The sequence below is a fragment of the Struthio camelus genome, chromosome 6 (assembly GCF_040807025.1).
Source record: "Struthio camelus isolate bStrCam1 chromosome 6, bStrCam1.hap1, whole genome shotgun sequence".
In the NCBI taxonomy this organism is placed as follows: Eukaryota; Metazoa; Chordata; class Aves; order Struthioniformes; family Struthionidae; genus Struthio; species Struthio camelus.
The window spans coordinates 43,691,222-43,707,821 of NC_090947.1; the positions used below are offsets into that span (position 1 = coordinate 43,691,222).

At 39.5% G+C, this 16,600-nt stretch overlaps 1 protein-coding gene across 1 annotated transcript in view; it reads left to right on the top strand.

Moving 5' to 3' along the window:
* The window catches only part of KIF5C (kinesin family member 5C), an 89,834-nt gene that overhangs the window by 21,278 nt on the left and 51,956 nt on the right, over window positions 1-16,600 (top strand). Inside the window, exons 2-4 of the mRNA XM_068949345.1 lie at window positions 2,913-3,003; window positions 11,211-11,284; window positions 15,578-15,682. Coding sequence (XP_068805446.1) covers window positions 2,913-3,003; window positions 11,211-11,284; window positions 15,578-15,682 — 270 coding nt within the window. The remainder of the gene's footprint in view (window positions 1-2,912; window positions 3,004-11,210; window positions 11,285-15,577; window positions 15,683-16,600) is intronic.

The window sequence follows — 16,600 nt, forward strand, 5'->3', positions numbered from 1 at the left end:
GCCCAGCTCAAATGTGGAAAGGGTGAGAGACAACCCTCTGAGAGAGGTGCTGAAGGTGGTAACAGATTGTGACTTGGAGCCTGGAGTTGGGATGGAGACTGGGGTGAGGAGTACTCCAAGAAACAGTGGGCGGCTGGGGTAGGTGGAGCCTTGGCTGGGCTGCAGAAAGCTGGTGAGATGAGAAATAGTTAGAAAGCTGAACTGGGGTGAAGGGGTAGGCACTGAAAGACACTTCCCCAACATCAGAGACTCAAGTAGGAGTTTTTGAACAAAGAAAGTAGAAGAAGGATGAGAAGCCTGGTGAGTGGGGAGTGGAGGAAGCTACCTAGGTGGTAGGAAGAGGATTTAAGGCAGAGGAGTGGTGGTAGTGGAACAAAAGTGGTGTAAGTTCTCAAACTGAGGATAGATAGGGAAGCATCTGTGTTCACTTGTACTCTCCTTTGCAGCCTGAAACATGAGCCTGAATTGTCTTTGTCCAAAATCAGTAAGGAGATCACACACACATGCACAGACATGCACATGGAAGTGCTGGTTGGGTAATGAAGCTCTGTCTTATTTTGTGCAGTGATAACGGCTTTTTGATCCTTGATGTTTGTTTATTTTCTTCAGATATTAATGATTGGTGTTCCAGTCTCTTATGTTTTTGCTTATCTGCTGATGCTCAGCTTTCCAGGAAAAAAAAATAATCAAGGGGAAGAAATTTGACCTGCGCAGCACACTTTGAATTGCTGCTTTACAGTTGCAGCTTTTCAGTTTGATGGATAAATAATAGTCGCAGCTAGTGCCTTTGTCAACTGCATGCAGCACAATTATGATGGATTGCTTTTAAGACTCTTTGACATTAGAGTTGTTGAGAACTCGGTGGAAGAGCTGGATTGATTGCACTGGAGCAGTATTTGCCTGGAGTGCTATGTTTGCTGTGGTACAATGATGAACTGGCCTCACTCTCTACTAGTCTTCCACATTGCTTAGCTAATATGCCTCAATTCAGGCATGAAGGAAATAAATTGGGTGAGTGGATAGCTGAGATTCTGTGTCCATTTGTTCTTTGAACCCTTTGATTAGGGCCTCTTATCTGTTGTTTGGAATAAACAAAATGGGGGTAAGTAAGTAAATGTCCATTGGAGGAATTATTCCAGAAAAGTTATAGCGGAGCTGGGAAACCTTCCTAGCCCTGTGTACTAAGAGCTTTGTATAGCTGAGGGCTGCAGAGCGTGCATTAGCTGTGGAAGGCTGTGGAGAGACAGAGTTTGCGTACGTGCCATCTGGGCGTTCTCCAACGGTCCCGTTGCTCTCCTGGGGAGCAAGGCTGCAGTCGGTGAGCCTCCGGGTCTGGGGTGGCAATGGTGGCCTCAGCCCCAACGGCCTCTTCTGGCTGGCATCTCGCCAGGTGGGGTGTTTGACTTACCCAGCGTGAGACCACACATAGCTGTTACCCCAAATTATTTTCTGAATGGTTTGTAAGTTACTTTCTTATCCTTGAGATCTGAAATAATTGGATGAAGCATTAAGAAAACCCGTTGTACGCAAGTACTTCTGTCTTATCTTCCCCATGGCTGTTAAATATCTGAGTTTTAAGCCGTAGGCAAGTGTAAGTTTATGATCTGCTTGAAGTAAAATCAAAATGTGACAAGAAAACAGTTAATTTGGCCAGCTGTTTAAACAGCTGGCTACAAACTGCTGAAATGGCTCGAAATGGCTTGTTGACTGAACAGAGTGAGACCACGACATACAGCATATATCCACCCATCAGTTAGCTTTGAAGCCCTTGTTATAGTATTCTAGGAGCAAGTGTCGCATCTCAGAAGGGAAATACCACAGGCTTTGGAAGATTAAGAAGAAGGTTTTGCATATCTGCTTATTGTAATTAAGTAAAGGAATCTTATTTGAAGTGTAAATATCTTCCTTGTTTTTACTAACTTGTAAGGAACGGAAGGGCTATCTTAAACTGATTATTTTTAAGTACCTTTGAAGCGTATTTTTTGGAATGCTAGTACGTGTTTCTTTTGTAACCAATTGTACTTGCTGCAAAATTTTCCAGAGTGCACCTGCCTGTTGTTGCACACTGTATGTGAGTAAGTATCACTCATGATGATATCCAGGAAAAGGGGGTAACTAAATCTGTGGTGAGTTTGTGATGGTTCAAAACCTGGAAATGGCTCTGGAAAATGTAAAATGTCATTTGAGAGCCCTTTATGTAAGACATCTTGCTATTTGTTGGTGTTAAGGATGAAAAGCTTGTTTTTTTTTTTTTGAATAAAATACAAGTTCAGAAAAACAGAATATGCTGACTAGACTGCCTCTTTTTGTGTCTACCCTGTGATTTTTACCAACATGCAAACATACTTCCATTTTTTAGCATAGAAATAAAACCAGGCTATTTCTGCTGAAGTAACATGTAACATACTGGGAACATGCTGTGCTACCTCAATGTCAGCAGAATGGAGCTTTTAGCACCTACAGAGCTCTGAATTTCATTGGTCTTAACACCCCTCCCCATACACACACACTTTCACTGTTTTGCTGTAGTGAACTTTTGACATATCTTTTGCAAATACAAATATGGATGTTCTCCCTTAAATCCTGGGAGAGGGAGAAAACAATCAACTTTCAATTGATGGTATTTCAGTTTATTGTTTCCTGCCACTGCAGCGTGCTGACCCAAACGTGAATACGTAGAAAACACATGCTGCTTTTTATTTGCTGACTACAGGAGATATGTTTTTGGAGAAATGAGATGTGACATCTGTTTAGTCAATGAAATATTGTAGCGTCCATTGCATTGAATGTCTGTCTTTGCATTAAGTTCTGCATTTCAGGTTGCCTGTTTGGGGGTGGGGAGGTGGTATAACAATTATTTAAAACAAAACAAAAAAACCTCTTTATCTTACAAAAATTTGTTTCCTTTTCAGCAAGGGAAGCCATATGTCTTTGATAGAGTTTTACCTCCTAATACAACCCAGGAACAAGTTTATAATGCCTGTGCCAAGCAGATTGTTAAAGGTAGGTGTTGTTTTTGTATTCCCATTTTGGGGGAGGAAAAGAGTATACCCCTACTCCTTCAAGCTATTTAAAGATAAGATAATAGATATTTAGTTGTCTGTATTGGAGTTTAGTAATTAGTAATTCCAAGTATGGATGTTTTGCGGGGTTCTCTTTCGTTTTTGTTTCAAGGACAAAAACTTGTGTGGAAAGACTAATAAAAAAATAGCTGAATGAACTGGAGTAGTTGTTCCTTAGTAGCTCCTTGTATATGACTGTTATTCCATGCAATATTTGCATTTGTGATATGTGGTAAACAACAAAAAGCACATTCCTCATGCACCATGAGAGTATTCAGTGGGGTATTATGTGCAGAAGCTATGTCTGTGAAGGGAAGGATGAACTATTAAAGGAAAATGTAAAAAGGCACTGATTTTGCAACTGCTTTGCATGCAGACAGCCTGTGTTTAAAAATGAAATGAGAACATAGGTGCCTAATGGATAGCACTCCATTTGAAACAAAACATCTGTAAGCTTATTTCAGTTTTAAGACTTGAGAATCAACTTTTTAAAGCATTTGAATTGCCCACCATAGTTCTGCCCCAACATCACCTTCTGACCTTCCACTGACCTCTGACTGATAGTCAGTCCATGAGGATACTGTAACAGCTACAGCATTTCAGAGGGTACTAGTTGTACTTGGCCTAGTTGTTCTCTGGTCCTGTATGATATCCCTGTTCCCAAAGATATGCTTATTTGGTCCTGTATTTTACATACTTTGATTTTAAAAAAAAATTAAAAAAAAAAAAAGGAAATGGTGTCAATGTGATGAGAGTTGCGTTTTTATAGTGACACCAGGCTGTATGTTGAATGCTGTGGGATTTATGTGGCATGAGAGATTTGGGGTTGCTCAGGGGTGCAGGGGCTACTGGAATGGTGTTGAAGAGCTCTGTAGCATCTGAAGCAGGAAGCTGAATCTCTTGAGACCTTGCATGTGCTGCCAGTGGGGAAAGGTCCCTGGAGTGAACAGTCTTGATGAGAAACCCTGGATTTTATTTTAGAGGAAATTGGTTGGCTCACTCAGAGAGCCTTGAGCAAATTAACAGGCATATAGTCTAGATGATCTGGGGATCAGGACCAGAAGCTAAATTATTTGATGTTGTAGAGAGAAAATGAGTCATGAGACTTGAGTTATCTGTTCTCGGGGGGGAGCCTAATTACAGTAAGCCTGCATTTAGAGGGGTAAGCCTTTAATAAAAACTGATGCAACTGGAGCTTAGAAATCATTAGTTTCAGATTCCAGACGTGAAGCAGTTTTCCAAACTTCTGAAAGTTGAGCTACAATATTGAAAGTTTGTGCTAATGTTGTACAGTTGGTGGCAAATAACTGTTTTGCCTTTTTTCTGCCATGACTGCTCACACAGCTTTTACAGAAAATGTTCTCGGCTCTGTTTGAGGCACGGGACGCCGAATGCAAAGCCACTGTTGCTTTTTGTGTTCTAATTGCAAACAACTGCTCGAGTGGCAGAAGCGGCACGTTGCTGTATGTGTACTTGTGAAGGAGGGCGTTCGTATCATCTGTGGAAGCTGGCCTCCTTTGAGGCTGCTAAGAGAAATAAAACCCTCTTTGAGATCAAGTCACAAGACCTAAATCGGTGTTTAAGTCTTCTTTCATTAACCATATAGAAAGCCTGTCCTCCTAAATTTAGGTACCTAAAGGTGGTATATGTTCCAAAGTTCTATTTGAAGGCATGATTGAAACATACTTTTGTATGTGTGTTAACTTGAGTTTTGTAGATACTTTGAAAGGCAAGTTGGGTGGGTGGGTGAGAGAGAGAAAAGCTATTGAAGTGAGATTCTGGAGAGTTAGGCTCAGTTTTCCCAACATACGACTTCAGACTTTTTTGGTGAATTTAGGTTAGTCACTTTAACCTCTTTGTTCCTCAACTGTGAAACTTTGATAAAAGTACGTCCTTTGTTGTCCGGTCCATTTATGTGGCAATGCCTCTTAGGTGATTTTGCGCAGTATTTGTTCAGTGGTTATCTGCGCTGGACTCTAGGCTTGTCTGAGGCTTTTTGGTTTTGTTTTTTGTTTATTTTCTATGCTGCTCCAATAGAAATATCAGTAGTATGAGCAATAGTTTTTAAAAAAAAACCTACAAAATTACTAGGTTATTACCAAAAACTCTGCAGTGTATAGACTTAGTTTATTATTGTTCCTTACTCTTTTTTTTTTTTTGTAAGGGCTAATAAAGTGAAGAATATGAAACATATGGCATTATTTCTGATAGACCTTAACTGTGTAATTTACAACATGGAAATATCAGCTGAGTGCGTTATACCTGCACTACTTAAACCTTTGAAACTTTCCTTAGCTAAAGTTTTGAGTTACCTTTTGTTATCGAAATTCATTATGCTCCCATGAAATGGCTGATGGTTTTACTGAGATTAATATTATAAAGAATGCCAGCTGGCTTAACAGTCTCTGAAACAGTGGTTATAACAACTATGTTGACAATAAAAGGAGTTTCTGGGTGTTTTTTTTTGCTTTTTTTTTCCCTGAAGAGGAGGAATGGGATTTAGGTATAAACAAATGGGTCAATAAGTGTGAGCAGACGTATTTCATATTCCATATGTGAGAAACATAAACATTTTTAGAGGGGGGAGAAGCAATCCATGTAGTATTGTGATTTGCATCGGGGTGAGTGTTGGAACTTTGTTCAGGGTCCTGCTGAAGGCTACTGGGCTGGCCACGGGCTCGTTCAGCCATCTAATTACCCATTTCATACCTGACCTTGCTCCTGCGAACTGATCTAGAAGCATGTATGCTACTGCTTGCTGGTACTCCCTTCCTGCAGCAGGTACAGGGTTCGGGCAGGCTGGGCATCTAGGGACCGGTGTTGTGCTTTGCAGAGGGTTTTTCCGTTTGATCTGTGTTATCCACTGATCAGCTGAGCAAATGCATGCCTTTGTGCTGATGCTGGTCTGTGTGTTCTGGGGAGTGGAACTGCATGGGGAGTCATTGCTGATGCATGCAACCACAGTTTATGAACCTGTATTAGTGTCGTGCGTGTGGTTTTTTTTGTTGTTGTTTGGGGTTTTTTAAAAGCAAACTAACAAATACCGCTAAACTTGAAAGACTACAATAGTATGTGATTACGAAATCTGCTGCTACTTTGGCTTTGCTTCCCACTGGTGTCTAGAGCCATAAAACAGCATCACTTTCCTAATCTATACAGAAAGAGGTCTGTATTTGGATTGTTGCATCTTTCATATGTTTGTAGAGAGGGAAATATCTAATGGCCTAAGCTGCTATTCTACACTGTAGCTGTAAGTTAGTGCACGTGTGAACATCTGTGCGTTTGTGTGTCCTGTAAGGAAGAGAAAGTTAACTGCTTTAATGATTTTTTTGGGTGGTGGGGTTGTGATTGGTGGGTGCTGGTGGTTGGTTGGTTGGTTTGTTTGTTTTTTTGAGTTCTCACTGGGTAGCTTATTGATTCTCTGCTCCAATTACAAATACAGCACTCAAATGCTCAATCATAGAGCTAGAGAATTTAGAGACGGGAAAGATAAGTATTGGACTAAACATGGTCATAAAAACAAGGGTGAAGGACTTGTCAGTCCATTTGATCTTTCTTCTTGCCATTATGACTCCTGTACTTGTCAGTGGTCCACCTTGAAAGGTCTCCAGCGATGGGTTCCACCGCCTTCCTGTTTGTGGTGTGTTGTTTTTTTTTTTTCCCCCCTCCCTGAGTGCCTAATCTGAGTTTTTATTACTGTAGTTCTAGACCACTGCTACTTGTCCTATCCAGGCTCATCAGGAAAAATGTCCTATGGCAGCAGTTGAGTAGCTGCCTTTTGATTTTGTGGGAAGAAGATAAATCAAAGTGAAAATCACTGTGGAGAAAGCTGGACCAGGAATTAAGAAAAGCACTTGGACTTTTTTGTTTGTTTTGAATTAAATAAAAATCCCAATTGCTCCTTATCTGATCACTTGTCGATCTGTTTATTTTTCCCTTTTCCCTCACAATTTCAATTTTGTGTGGACTGTTTGTATCGGGGACTGTCTTCAGTTGTGACTATCAGTTGACAGTATGTTAACGATCTTAAGGAGGAAAACCTCTCGGTAAAGATCCTCTTCTTCCTCTGAGACCTCTGACCTTACTAATTGCAGGTGATGCAAAGGCTTATAGGGTGAGAGGGAGAGATGATGTCTCAGACATAACCTGTGCCTGGCTTTTTGTGGGTGGATAACAGTGAAGATTACTTTGAAATAAATGCAGTATTTCACTTTGACTCTAGAGAAGACTTTAAAGTACTGATGGAGTAACTGATGTTTACAACCTTGCTTTACCTTTGTGATGTGGCTTATGCAAGAGTGTGCATATGCTATTCTAAACAATTTAAAATGGTTTGGTGACTGCGGTTTGTGGGATGGGAGCTCAGAGACCGTCTCTCATAGCACTGGTCCCATTCCTCTCTACCGCTCTGTCTTGCTGCGCAGAGAGCTTTGCCCGAGTGTTGCCCTGTCCTTCAGGAGCAGTGACCGCTTCCGCGCGGCTCTCCCTTCTCCATGCAGTTGTCGTGCGTATGGCGTGCCAGTCTTCTGGGCCGCTTCACAGCTCCTCGCAGCCCGCTTGTTAGCTGATGATCAAGCAGTAGCCTTTACTCCTGTCTGCGACTGAGAGCTGTGGCGTTTTCAGGCAGCTGCTTTTCCTTCCCTTGTTGGGCCTTGCAATAATGTATGCTTTAACAAAGGCTGGGAAAGCAGAGGTCAGCAGGAAAAATGAGGGCATCTGTCCAGGGTGGGTTGAATTCTAAATCAAGAAGAAACTCTCTCTTTCTCATAAATTACTAAGTATTTGCACTTTATTTTCCTAAACAGATAAATTTGCATTCCTTATTTTAACCATTAAAATGATGACTTGCATCAAAATGTAAACTTTTTTTTTTTTAACAAAATAAGGATTTTTTTTTTTCCCTTAATGGGAAACTGCATAGCTGCTTGAGGGAATATAGGTAAGAAACATACCCTATACATCAATGCAAATTTTGAGCAATTCTCTTACCTAACAGTTGATTGATTAGATTGTTTTCCCTTTAGGCTGTGCACCAATATATAACTGGCACTGTACTTTGCATTCACCTGCAGATGAGTGTTTGTTGTTCCTTTTTTTTTTTTTAATTGAACTATTATTTCAATTCTTTTTTTAAATGTTAACCCCATTTGGCAAAAGAAGAAATAATAGTAGTGAATTAGTGAACTCCTAGATTATTTTGTAAATGTCATGAGGCAGGATTGAAAAGGTATTTGGATTCTAGGTGATAATTTAGAAACAAATGGGAGTTGCACGCGTTTGTTGCTCAAGGACTTCTGAAAATCCCCCTGAGGCAACTATTTGGGTTTTTTGGTGCCTAAATATCTCTGAAACTCTGGTTCGGTGTTTCCTCCAGGCACTTTAGCTCATCTTCCCCGTGTTCTGGTTTCCATTTAAAAAGGCAAACAAGTCTTTTTCCTATTCCAATTTCCAGTTACATTTTGGATTAGAATTTAAAAAGTGCAAATATATGTAATGTAGTACACAATAAACAAATGTAAGCTTTTTATTTAAAATGTTTCCAATACAGTCTTAATACAATGCCTTAAGTATTGCCTTTGTTATAGACTATTTTGAAATTTAGTATTAATCTGATCAATTTTTAAAAAGGAAATGTTTATAAAAAAAACTGGATACAACTTTTATTCACTGTGAGCTGATACTAGCTTCATTCACTTCATGCACTTATCCTGCAGATCCTTGCTGCCTACCTGTACTTCTCCCTCCCTCCCTGATCCTGCGCTCCCATGTTTCTGATGGTTCACCCAAGTATTACAGTTAGATCCGTTGCTGGAAATTCAGTGGAGCTCCTGGCAGAAATCTTTTTAAAGTCTTAATGGTCAACAGTCTTCAGAAAATTGCTAAGCAGCTCATTTTTTCTTGTTAATACTTATATATCTTCCAGAGACATTGCTTAATAAACTTTGGGGTTTATTGGAAAAAATACCATTAAATTTGCACCCATGAAACTTCAGGTGAATTGGTTTTGAATGTGGTGAAGCCGGATGATCAGCCTTGAGGCTTAGTAACAGTAGGAGGCCAGCTGCAAGTGTTCCTCTGGGAAGTGATTTTTCTCCACAGGGTTCAAGCTATTTTTGTTGTAGCCCTTTCTTTCTGCTCAGGTTCATTCTGTGTTGAACTACGAGTCAATAAGATGTTCCCTTCAGAAAAGAAATGGTGAATGAATGTTTTGAAATACCAATAACGTGAAATTTGGCTCTATTTAGAAGCCTGTTGGTGAACATAATGGGTAGAAGGTATGAACTCAATTTTGTGCTGCTTCTTAAGACTTTCCTCACGCTGCCTGTTTGCTTGTTTTTTTATGAAATTATTATTTATTATTACTTATTCCAGATCTTCTTTCCTTAAAGAAAGAATAAGCAGTATCTCTATTTCTGTAAACAGATGAAGATGCTAAGCTCATACAAAATGTTAATATTGGAATGACAGGAATTAGAATATAGTCTCTAACTTTGTCTTTCTCCTAGATTTCAAGGTTTGAAAGACTTATCCAACACTACTGTTTGGAGGACTGTATAACCTGTGTTAATATAGCTCCACAGCCTATTCTCCTTAGCTCTCCAAAACAGTTCCACCACAATTTAAAAAACTACATTCTGTATTTAACTATAATCTTTTTTTAAATGGCTCCATTCCAGTTTTATCCTTATTCAGTCCTGCTATATAAGAAACAGTTGTGAGTCTATATTGTGATTGGCTTTGAAAAAGATCTTTTTCCTTTCCCTTTTTTCTATGTATGTTTTCTTTTTAACCATCTTTCTGTATTGTTCAGCCCTGCCCCAACCCCAGAGAGGAGGCTGAAGTTGGGGCATGGCGCTGCTTAGTGTCTCACAGTTGCTGAATTGTGTTAGGATTGCAGTCGTTTCTGTAACTGCCTTCCAGCTTTTTGGCAGCTGATGTTTGGTGGCTGTTCTCAGTCCCCTCTGGAGGCTGGAAGAGCCGAGCTTTTTCCTTTGTTTTTATTTCTTTTCTGTTCCACTCCCCTCTGGAGCTTTCATGTTTTGTCTCTTATCTATTGTTCCTGCTACAGAGGCAGATGGCAGAGCTCGGGTGCTCAGTACGTTGCTGCTGTCTCCCTGGCAAGAAGAGTTGGACACAGTGCTATATTGTATGTCTTGGTAACCAGTGGTGAGGGGAAAGTACACATCCGTAAGCTGAATAGCCTGTTCAGCTTTCTTACCACTGCATTCAGAGGCTATGGAGCAGCCTTTCTGAGGAGGCTGACAAGAACAGCACAGTTATTGCCATTTGCTTTTTTGATTAGGATTGTTTTTTTTTTTTTCTTTTTTCATTATTAGCAGCTGTAATACCTGTCACACTTTTTTTTTTTTAAACATGAAGCTGCATAAATAGGTGGCCCTACTTAAGACTTTCTAAGTTCACTTGCCTGGAGAAGGTCCAACATGGCAATCTTTTCAAATGCATGGAAGTGAATACATGTGGGAGTATGGCAGGCTTTTGATACAGCTTTTTGGAAAACACCAGTTGTTTTAGAACGCTTTCTGATTTACCATTTCCCTCCGTCCTTTGAGTTCTGAAAGCTTCTATAGACATCATCCATAGCAAAATTAAAAATAGGTATTCTTGATGTCTTAATGCAATATCAACAATTGTTCATTCTACCTTGACAGAATTACCCTTTAATAAAGCAACTCCATATTTGTCTGACTTTCTTCCTGCTTTGCTCTACTGCTTTGCAAACAAGCTTGGAAGCTGCTGAAGCCGTGAACCATTGCCAATATTATAGTAGCAGAGAGAGAAAAATTTGAGTTTGTTTAATTTTCTCTTTGGTACTTGAATGTTTTAAATGCAGGTAACTAAGTCTTCTGATTTCCATGTCAGATGGATATATTGGATGATACCTGATGTCGAGAGAGTTTTTTCCTCAGGAAAGTGAAAGGGATGTCACTAGTTCTGTAACTGTCTGATTCTGATCTTATGAATAAACTTTTCTGCCTTGAGATTGTTAGATACATTATGTTTTTCCTTCCTTTAGTGCACAAGCTATTTTTCTAATTCAGCTTATAAGCATTGCAGAAGACCTGTGAAACTGATAATATAGTTTTAAGATGCCAATATGAGTCTTAATTATTTCTGTTGTTCTTGCAGATGTTCTTGAAGGCTACAATGGCACAATCTTTGCTTATGGACAGACATCATCAGGAAAAACTCATACTATGGAGGTACAGTAGCCAAACTAATTCTGTTGGGTAGCAGCAGGAGAATTATGTATCAATTGCTTGAACAAACTAGCTATCTGGAACTCTCAGCTGAGAGTGGCGTATAAAAAGAGAGATGTTTAGCTTCTAATGCTTTTTAAGCTGTATTATTATTATTTTTTTGTATGGAATTTTTTTCCAGAGATGTTTACAGATATGTATCTGAAATAACAATTGCCGAGTGAAAAGTACCAACTTTTTCATAGCTTTTGCCTAATATATTTGTCATAACAGTTTAGGAATGTGTGTATTTTTAAAGGATTTGAGCGAGATACGCTAATCTACAAAATGGAACAGTAATAATGATCTGTAGAATTGCCTTGCATGTAGGGTTGTGAAAATTCATGCCTTGGTTATTGGTTTTCTCATTTGCACTCCTCTTCTGGGAATACCTCTCACATGCTGCAGCACAGACAGATGAATTTGAAAATTGTTGCTCTGGAGAAAAGGAATACCAAATTCCCATGGCTGAAGTCCTGAGTCTGTTTGTATTTCCAGCACACAAAGTGCAACGATGTAGTGTTCTCCCCAACGTGCCCCCTCCCCCAAGTTCTCTTAGGCTGTCCAGGTAGAGACGTTTAAATGGTGCTTTAGTCTCCTACTAAAAATGGAGGATTAGTCAAGCATTAATTCTTCGGTGGACTGCTGTGTAACTACTAGCCTAGGATTGTTCTATCACAAAAACCGTACAAGCTGGGTGTGTGTATATTAGAGCATTTCAGTTCAACTGTGAACTTTAAACAGAACATCTACAACAAAATATTACTAAATGAAATGAAAGAAAATAAGAAAAAGCTGTACTTCCAGTTGTTTAACAGTGTCAAGACAGATTTGCTACATGATGATTAACATGGGTGACCTACTGAACCTGAAGGTTAAAGGAGAGAGAAAGCAATGTTCTCTTGAGCCAATAGGCTCTGGGGAATCACTGTTCAATTGCCACAGTTATTGCATCCTCCAGGAAAGGAGCAACTGATGCCTCGTGTCTAATTAAGTCTGTCCTCGCCTCCTTTGGAGAGCGAGTCTGGGGGAAATCACTAGTTGAATCCTCACAGATGGCACAATGACTAAGTAATCCACCAGCTCTGAATGTAATTAAATCAAAATGTCTGCAGGGCTTGAGCTAGTGCTTGCACATGGCATGGGGAAAGATCTCTTAAAGCCAATTTATATTCAGAATTACAAGCTACGATAAAGAAAATGACTATAGAAAAATGGCGTTCTCTCTCTCTCTCTCTCTCTCTCTTTTCTTAAGCTGTCACTTTAAAGCAGTTGCAAATCTATATTCAGTTTTAATCCCCTTTTTAACCCTACGTCCTCTTGTATCATTGCTACAGTATGTTGTGGAAGAAAAAGCTAGTCTGAAATTGAGGAAACATTAAATCCTCTAGGTAAAGCTGTTATGGAGCATTTTCTGTGAAATGCTTCATAGTTTTAGTGTTAACCTTAAGCAGGACATGGTAGTATAATATAGCCAGGATAGACTCTGACAAACATGAGTCTTTCTCCTATGCTAGATAAAACACTTGCCACCTGTATAGCAGGATAGATACATTCTTAAAAATTACGTATTTTTTTTGTCCGTAAGATTACACTGGTTGGCTTTGGCCTTTCAATAGTTTTATCTTCCCAGATGTTGTAATTAATAGGTCAATATTCTGAAACAGAGTGCTGTCTTAACTCTTACACTTCCCTCGCTACTGCCTGCTGTGTTTAAATGTGGAAATTGATGTTCTTATTAAACTGCAAGGCTTTAATGAGCAACGAACTCTCTGGCCTGGTCCTTTGTTGGGGGGGGGGGGGGGGAGAGGGGGGCCTCACTCACTGCAGTGTCAGCATGGCAGCAGCAGAAGCATGTTTCTCCAAACTGTTTCTGAGGTCACACCTAAAGCCATGTGGGTGGGGTGTTTTGTTTTTTTGACTCTAGCTTTCTAGCGAAGGAAAAGGAAAGGAAAGCAGAAGTTTTATAGAGCTCATTGAGATGAGAACGTTTAATTAAATTCTCTCATATGTCATCACTTACACAGGGCAGAAGCAATTGTTAGGGCATATGTTTACCTAGTGCAGTGGAGCGTGGTGCAGATGTCCCAAAGTTGATATGCCTCTGTGCCGAATTCATGCTGTCCTTTGCCTGAGCTAGTAACCCAGCTTGATAAAACTAGTGCAGAAAAAGGGGCACTGTGTAGCTCTAGTGTCTCTGGTTCTGTAGCTACATTTGTCTTTGTTAGCTTAGGGTCTTGCATCTGGCACTGTTTTATAGTGTGTGTGTGTGTGTATATATATGTGGGGTTGGGTGTGTGTGTATATCTGTGGGGGTGTGTGTGTGTGTATGTTGATGCGTGTGTGTGTATATATATATATATATATATATATGCATGCCTTTGGTTGCATTATACATTGAAGAAGTATTGAATGCAAATCTCTATACTTCATTGTTTAGGAAAAACTCCTTTACCCTATTTGGGAAGACTGTCTCCAGCAGTAATACAGGGTAGTCAATTGATTTCGGTGAACTTTTTGAGTACTTTTTCAGTGAGAAGGAATGAATAGCGTCAAAACTGTATTGCAGCATCTGTTCAGTAACAGCTTTATGTAAAAAATAAGCGTTGTGCAATGTTGTCTTTGCTAGCAAGGTTTAAAAAAAAAAAAGTGTTGGGTTTTATCCTGAGTGTGTGTGTGTATTTTTTCCCTTCTATTGGGGATTCAGTTTATTTGATCATCGTTCCTTCATTCTCATGACCTAAAAAAAAGAAAGTGTATTGTACAACAAGAACTTCTTAGTTTTTGAGATGATACAACCGGATGTTGTATACAGTATAGCAGTTAGCTGCTCCCACTGTAAAAGTTAGTATTATTTGTTTAACGTAAAATATTGTTTAGATATGGATAAGTGTTTCAAAGGGGAAATAGGGCAATATAACTGATTTCTTTCTCTATTCCCCCTATTATTTCCAAGATATGTAATTCAATGTCATAAATCTAGTAACTGCTTTAAATTCAAGCTTGGAGATACTGTCAGTTTTTCACGTTAAAGTTCCTTCATCCTATGTTAATGTTTAGAAGTTGATGGTCATTTCACCAACCTTAGAATGAAGGAAGTGGTGTTCAGAAAGACTATATTTGAATGTACTAACAAAGGCTGGCCAACTGGTAAAACAGGTGTATGTGACCCACTAGTCAGAAACGTGCATGTATGCTTTTCTTCCTATTTTGCTAAAATTGTTCCGATGTTCAGTAATTTTACTTCTGGAAGTTACTGATCAGAAATAACTTCCTGTGATTAGGATTGTATGGTTATCCACTATATTTTTAAAAATTCTGTACCAATATTTGGAGTAAGATGTTCTATTGTGCAATAATAACGTTCTATTGGCAATAATACCTAGATGAGGTTTTGAAGATCGTATGTTTTCTAGACCATGCGTTCTGATGGTGTCCTATGGCTACTGACTGAAATGCATGTTATGGCATCTTTAAGCAGTTTCATATAGTATGTGGAAACAACAATGCCGTGTATGTTGAAGTCGGAGAAAGATTTTTATTTCAGATTTGTATTTTTGTTCAGCACTTAAATAGTTAGTGGTAGCTTTCCTATATGTGTTTGACCTCTTCAAAAAGAGGCGTGCCGCTAAAAGGAGCTATGTAGCTAGGGAAATTGTTTTTATTTCATATTCAGTTCTGCAAAGAATAGAGGAAGGTAGTTGTGCAAATTAGTATAGAGAACAGTAATGTTTGTAAAGCACTGCTCCCTGGCAATAGGCCCAGCGAGCTGAAACTGGAATATATTACCTCTAATCCCCAAATCTGCACAACCCAGACTTCCCTTTAACTTTCTGGTACAGTGGTGAAAAGTCTTACAGCATTCAGATTCTCTTTCATTTCTGACATGTTGTCAAATAGCTGCTTTTTTTTTTATTTTTCATTTTTTGACTGAGAGAACCAGGCCATAATTTCCAGGTGTTTTGTTTGTGTTTATTCCTCTATCTTAAATCAGGGCGTAACAATGTAAATAGCAGCAGGACAGCATGCTTCACAACTGGCAGGAACTGGCAGAACAAATCAGTACTCTGTATGATGAGGAGTGCTAACATGTTGAGTCATTCTGCCACCTCTTATGTGCGCTTGTATCAAGCAAATCCCCACAGAGCAGCAGACGTACATAGGGCCCACTGTATGAAGGTATGTTTGAACAAGGCCTTCTCTTCTCCTGTGCCTGAGCAACGCTTGCCAAGTTACAGTGTGCTTTTGTGTCTGTAGGGGAAGCTGCATGACCCTCAGCTAATGGGAATCATTCCAAGAATTGCACATGACATCTTTGATCACATCTATTCCATGGATGAAAACCTGGAGTTTCACATAAAGGTAAATGCAGAATGACGTGTTATGTAATGGGTCAGATGAAAGAAAGTTGAGCTGGATGTGAAATCTGGATTCTTAAAACACTTTGCTGCAGAATTTTTTTATTTTTATAATCTTTCAAAGAACAGTTACTTTACTAAGGACATTTATTAGAAAAATCCAGTAGACTTATTAGCCTGAGGAAAGGGCCTTTGACAGAACTTTTGGATATATTTTTGAATCAGGTTAGCCAGTCTGCATTAGCTAACTTCAGTTCAGACTACAGTCACAACAGAATAGCTTGGATTAACAGCTTGGTTGTGTCTCAGCCTTCTCTGTAGCCCTTTTCAAGTTGGTTGCCTTGTCTTAGTCACCTTTCACCAGAGCTGATAGGGTAGCCAACACTGTAAGAAAGTATGGTAAGAACATCCTCTTTTAATGCAGCTTCTCCAAAGCCTGTGCCTCAGCCCCTTTGGTTATAACCATAAATATCCTTAGTCTGCATGGCATTTGAAAAAGAATATTGATATGCTGTTTTTATTTCAAGGATATAATCAGTCATCCATAATGCAAGGTTTGAAATGGAGGAGATCGCTTTAGCCAATTTTACGAATGATGTTTAGAAGTCAGTTTTATCTCAAGAGCTTACGTGTGACTTAGTCCACTGTCTTCTGAAACCCATAATTTGAACAGCTAATATGATTTTTACCTGTCCCTGTCGCGATCCCATACGTTATCTCTCTCAAATTCTTTGAAGTGCCCTCTAACTCGTATCTTGCCTCCAGTTGCCAAGGGAGCAGCTGCAAAACGCTACCTCGGCTGTCAGCTGTGGGGGGATCGGAGCCAGTCTGGCCGACTTGGAGCCAGGACACAACTTTCTCCCAAGCAGACATCAATAAAATTACCCAGTGGATTGCAGGAGAAACGAGTACTCCTCTGTCA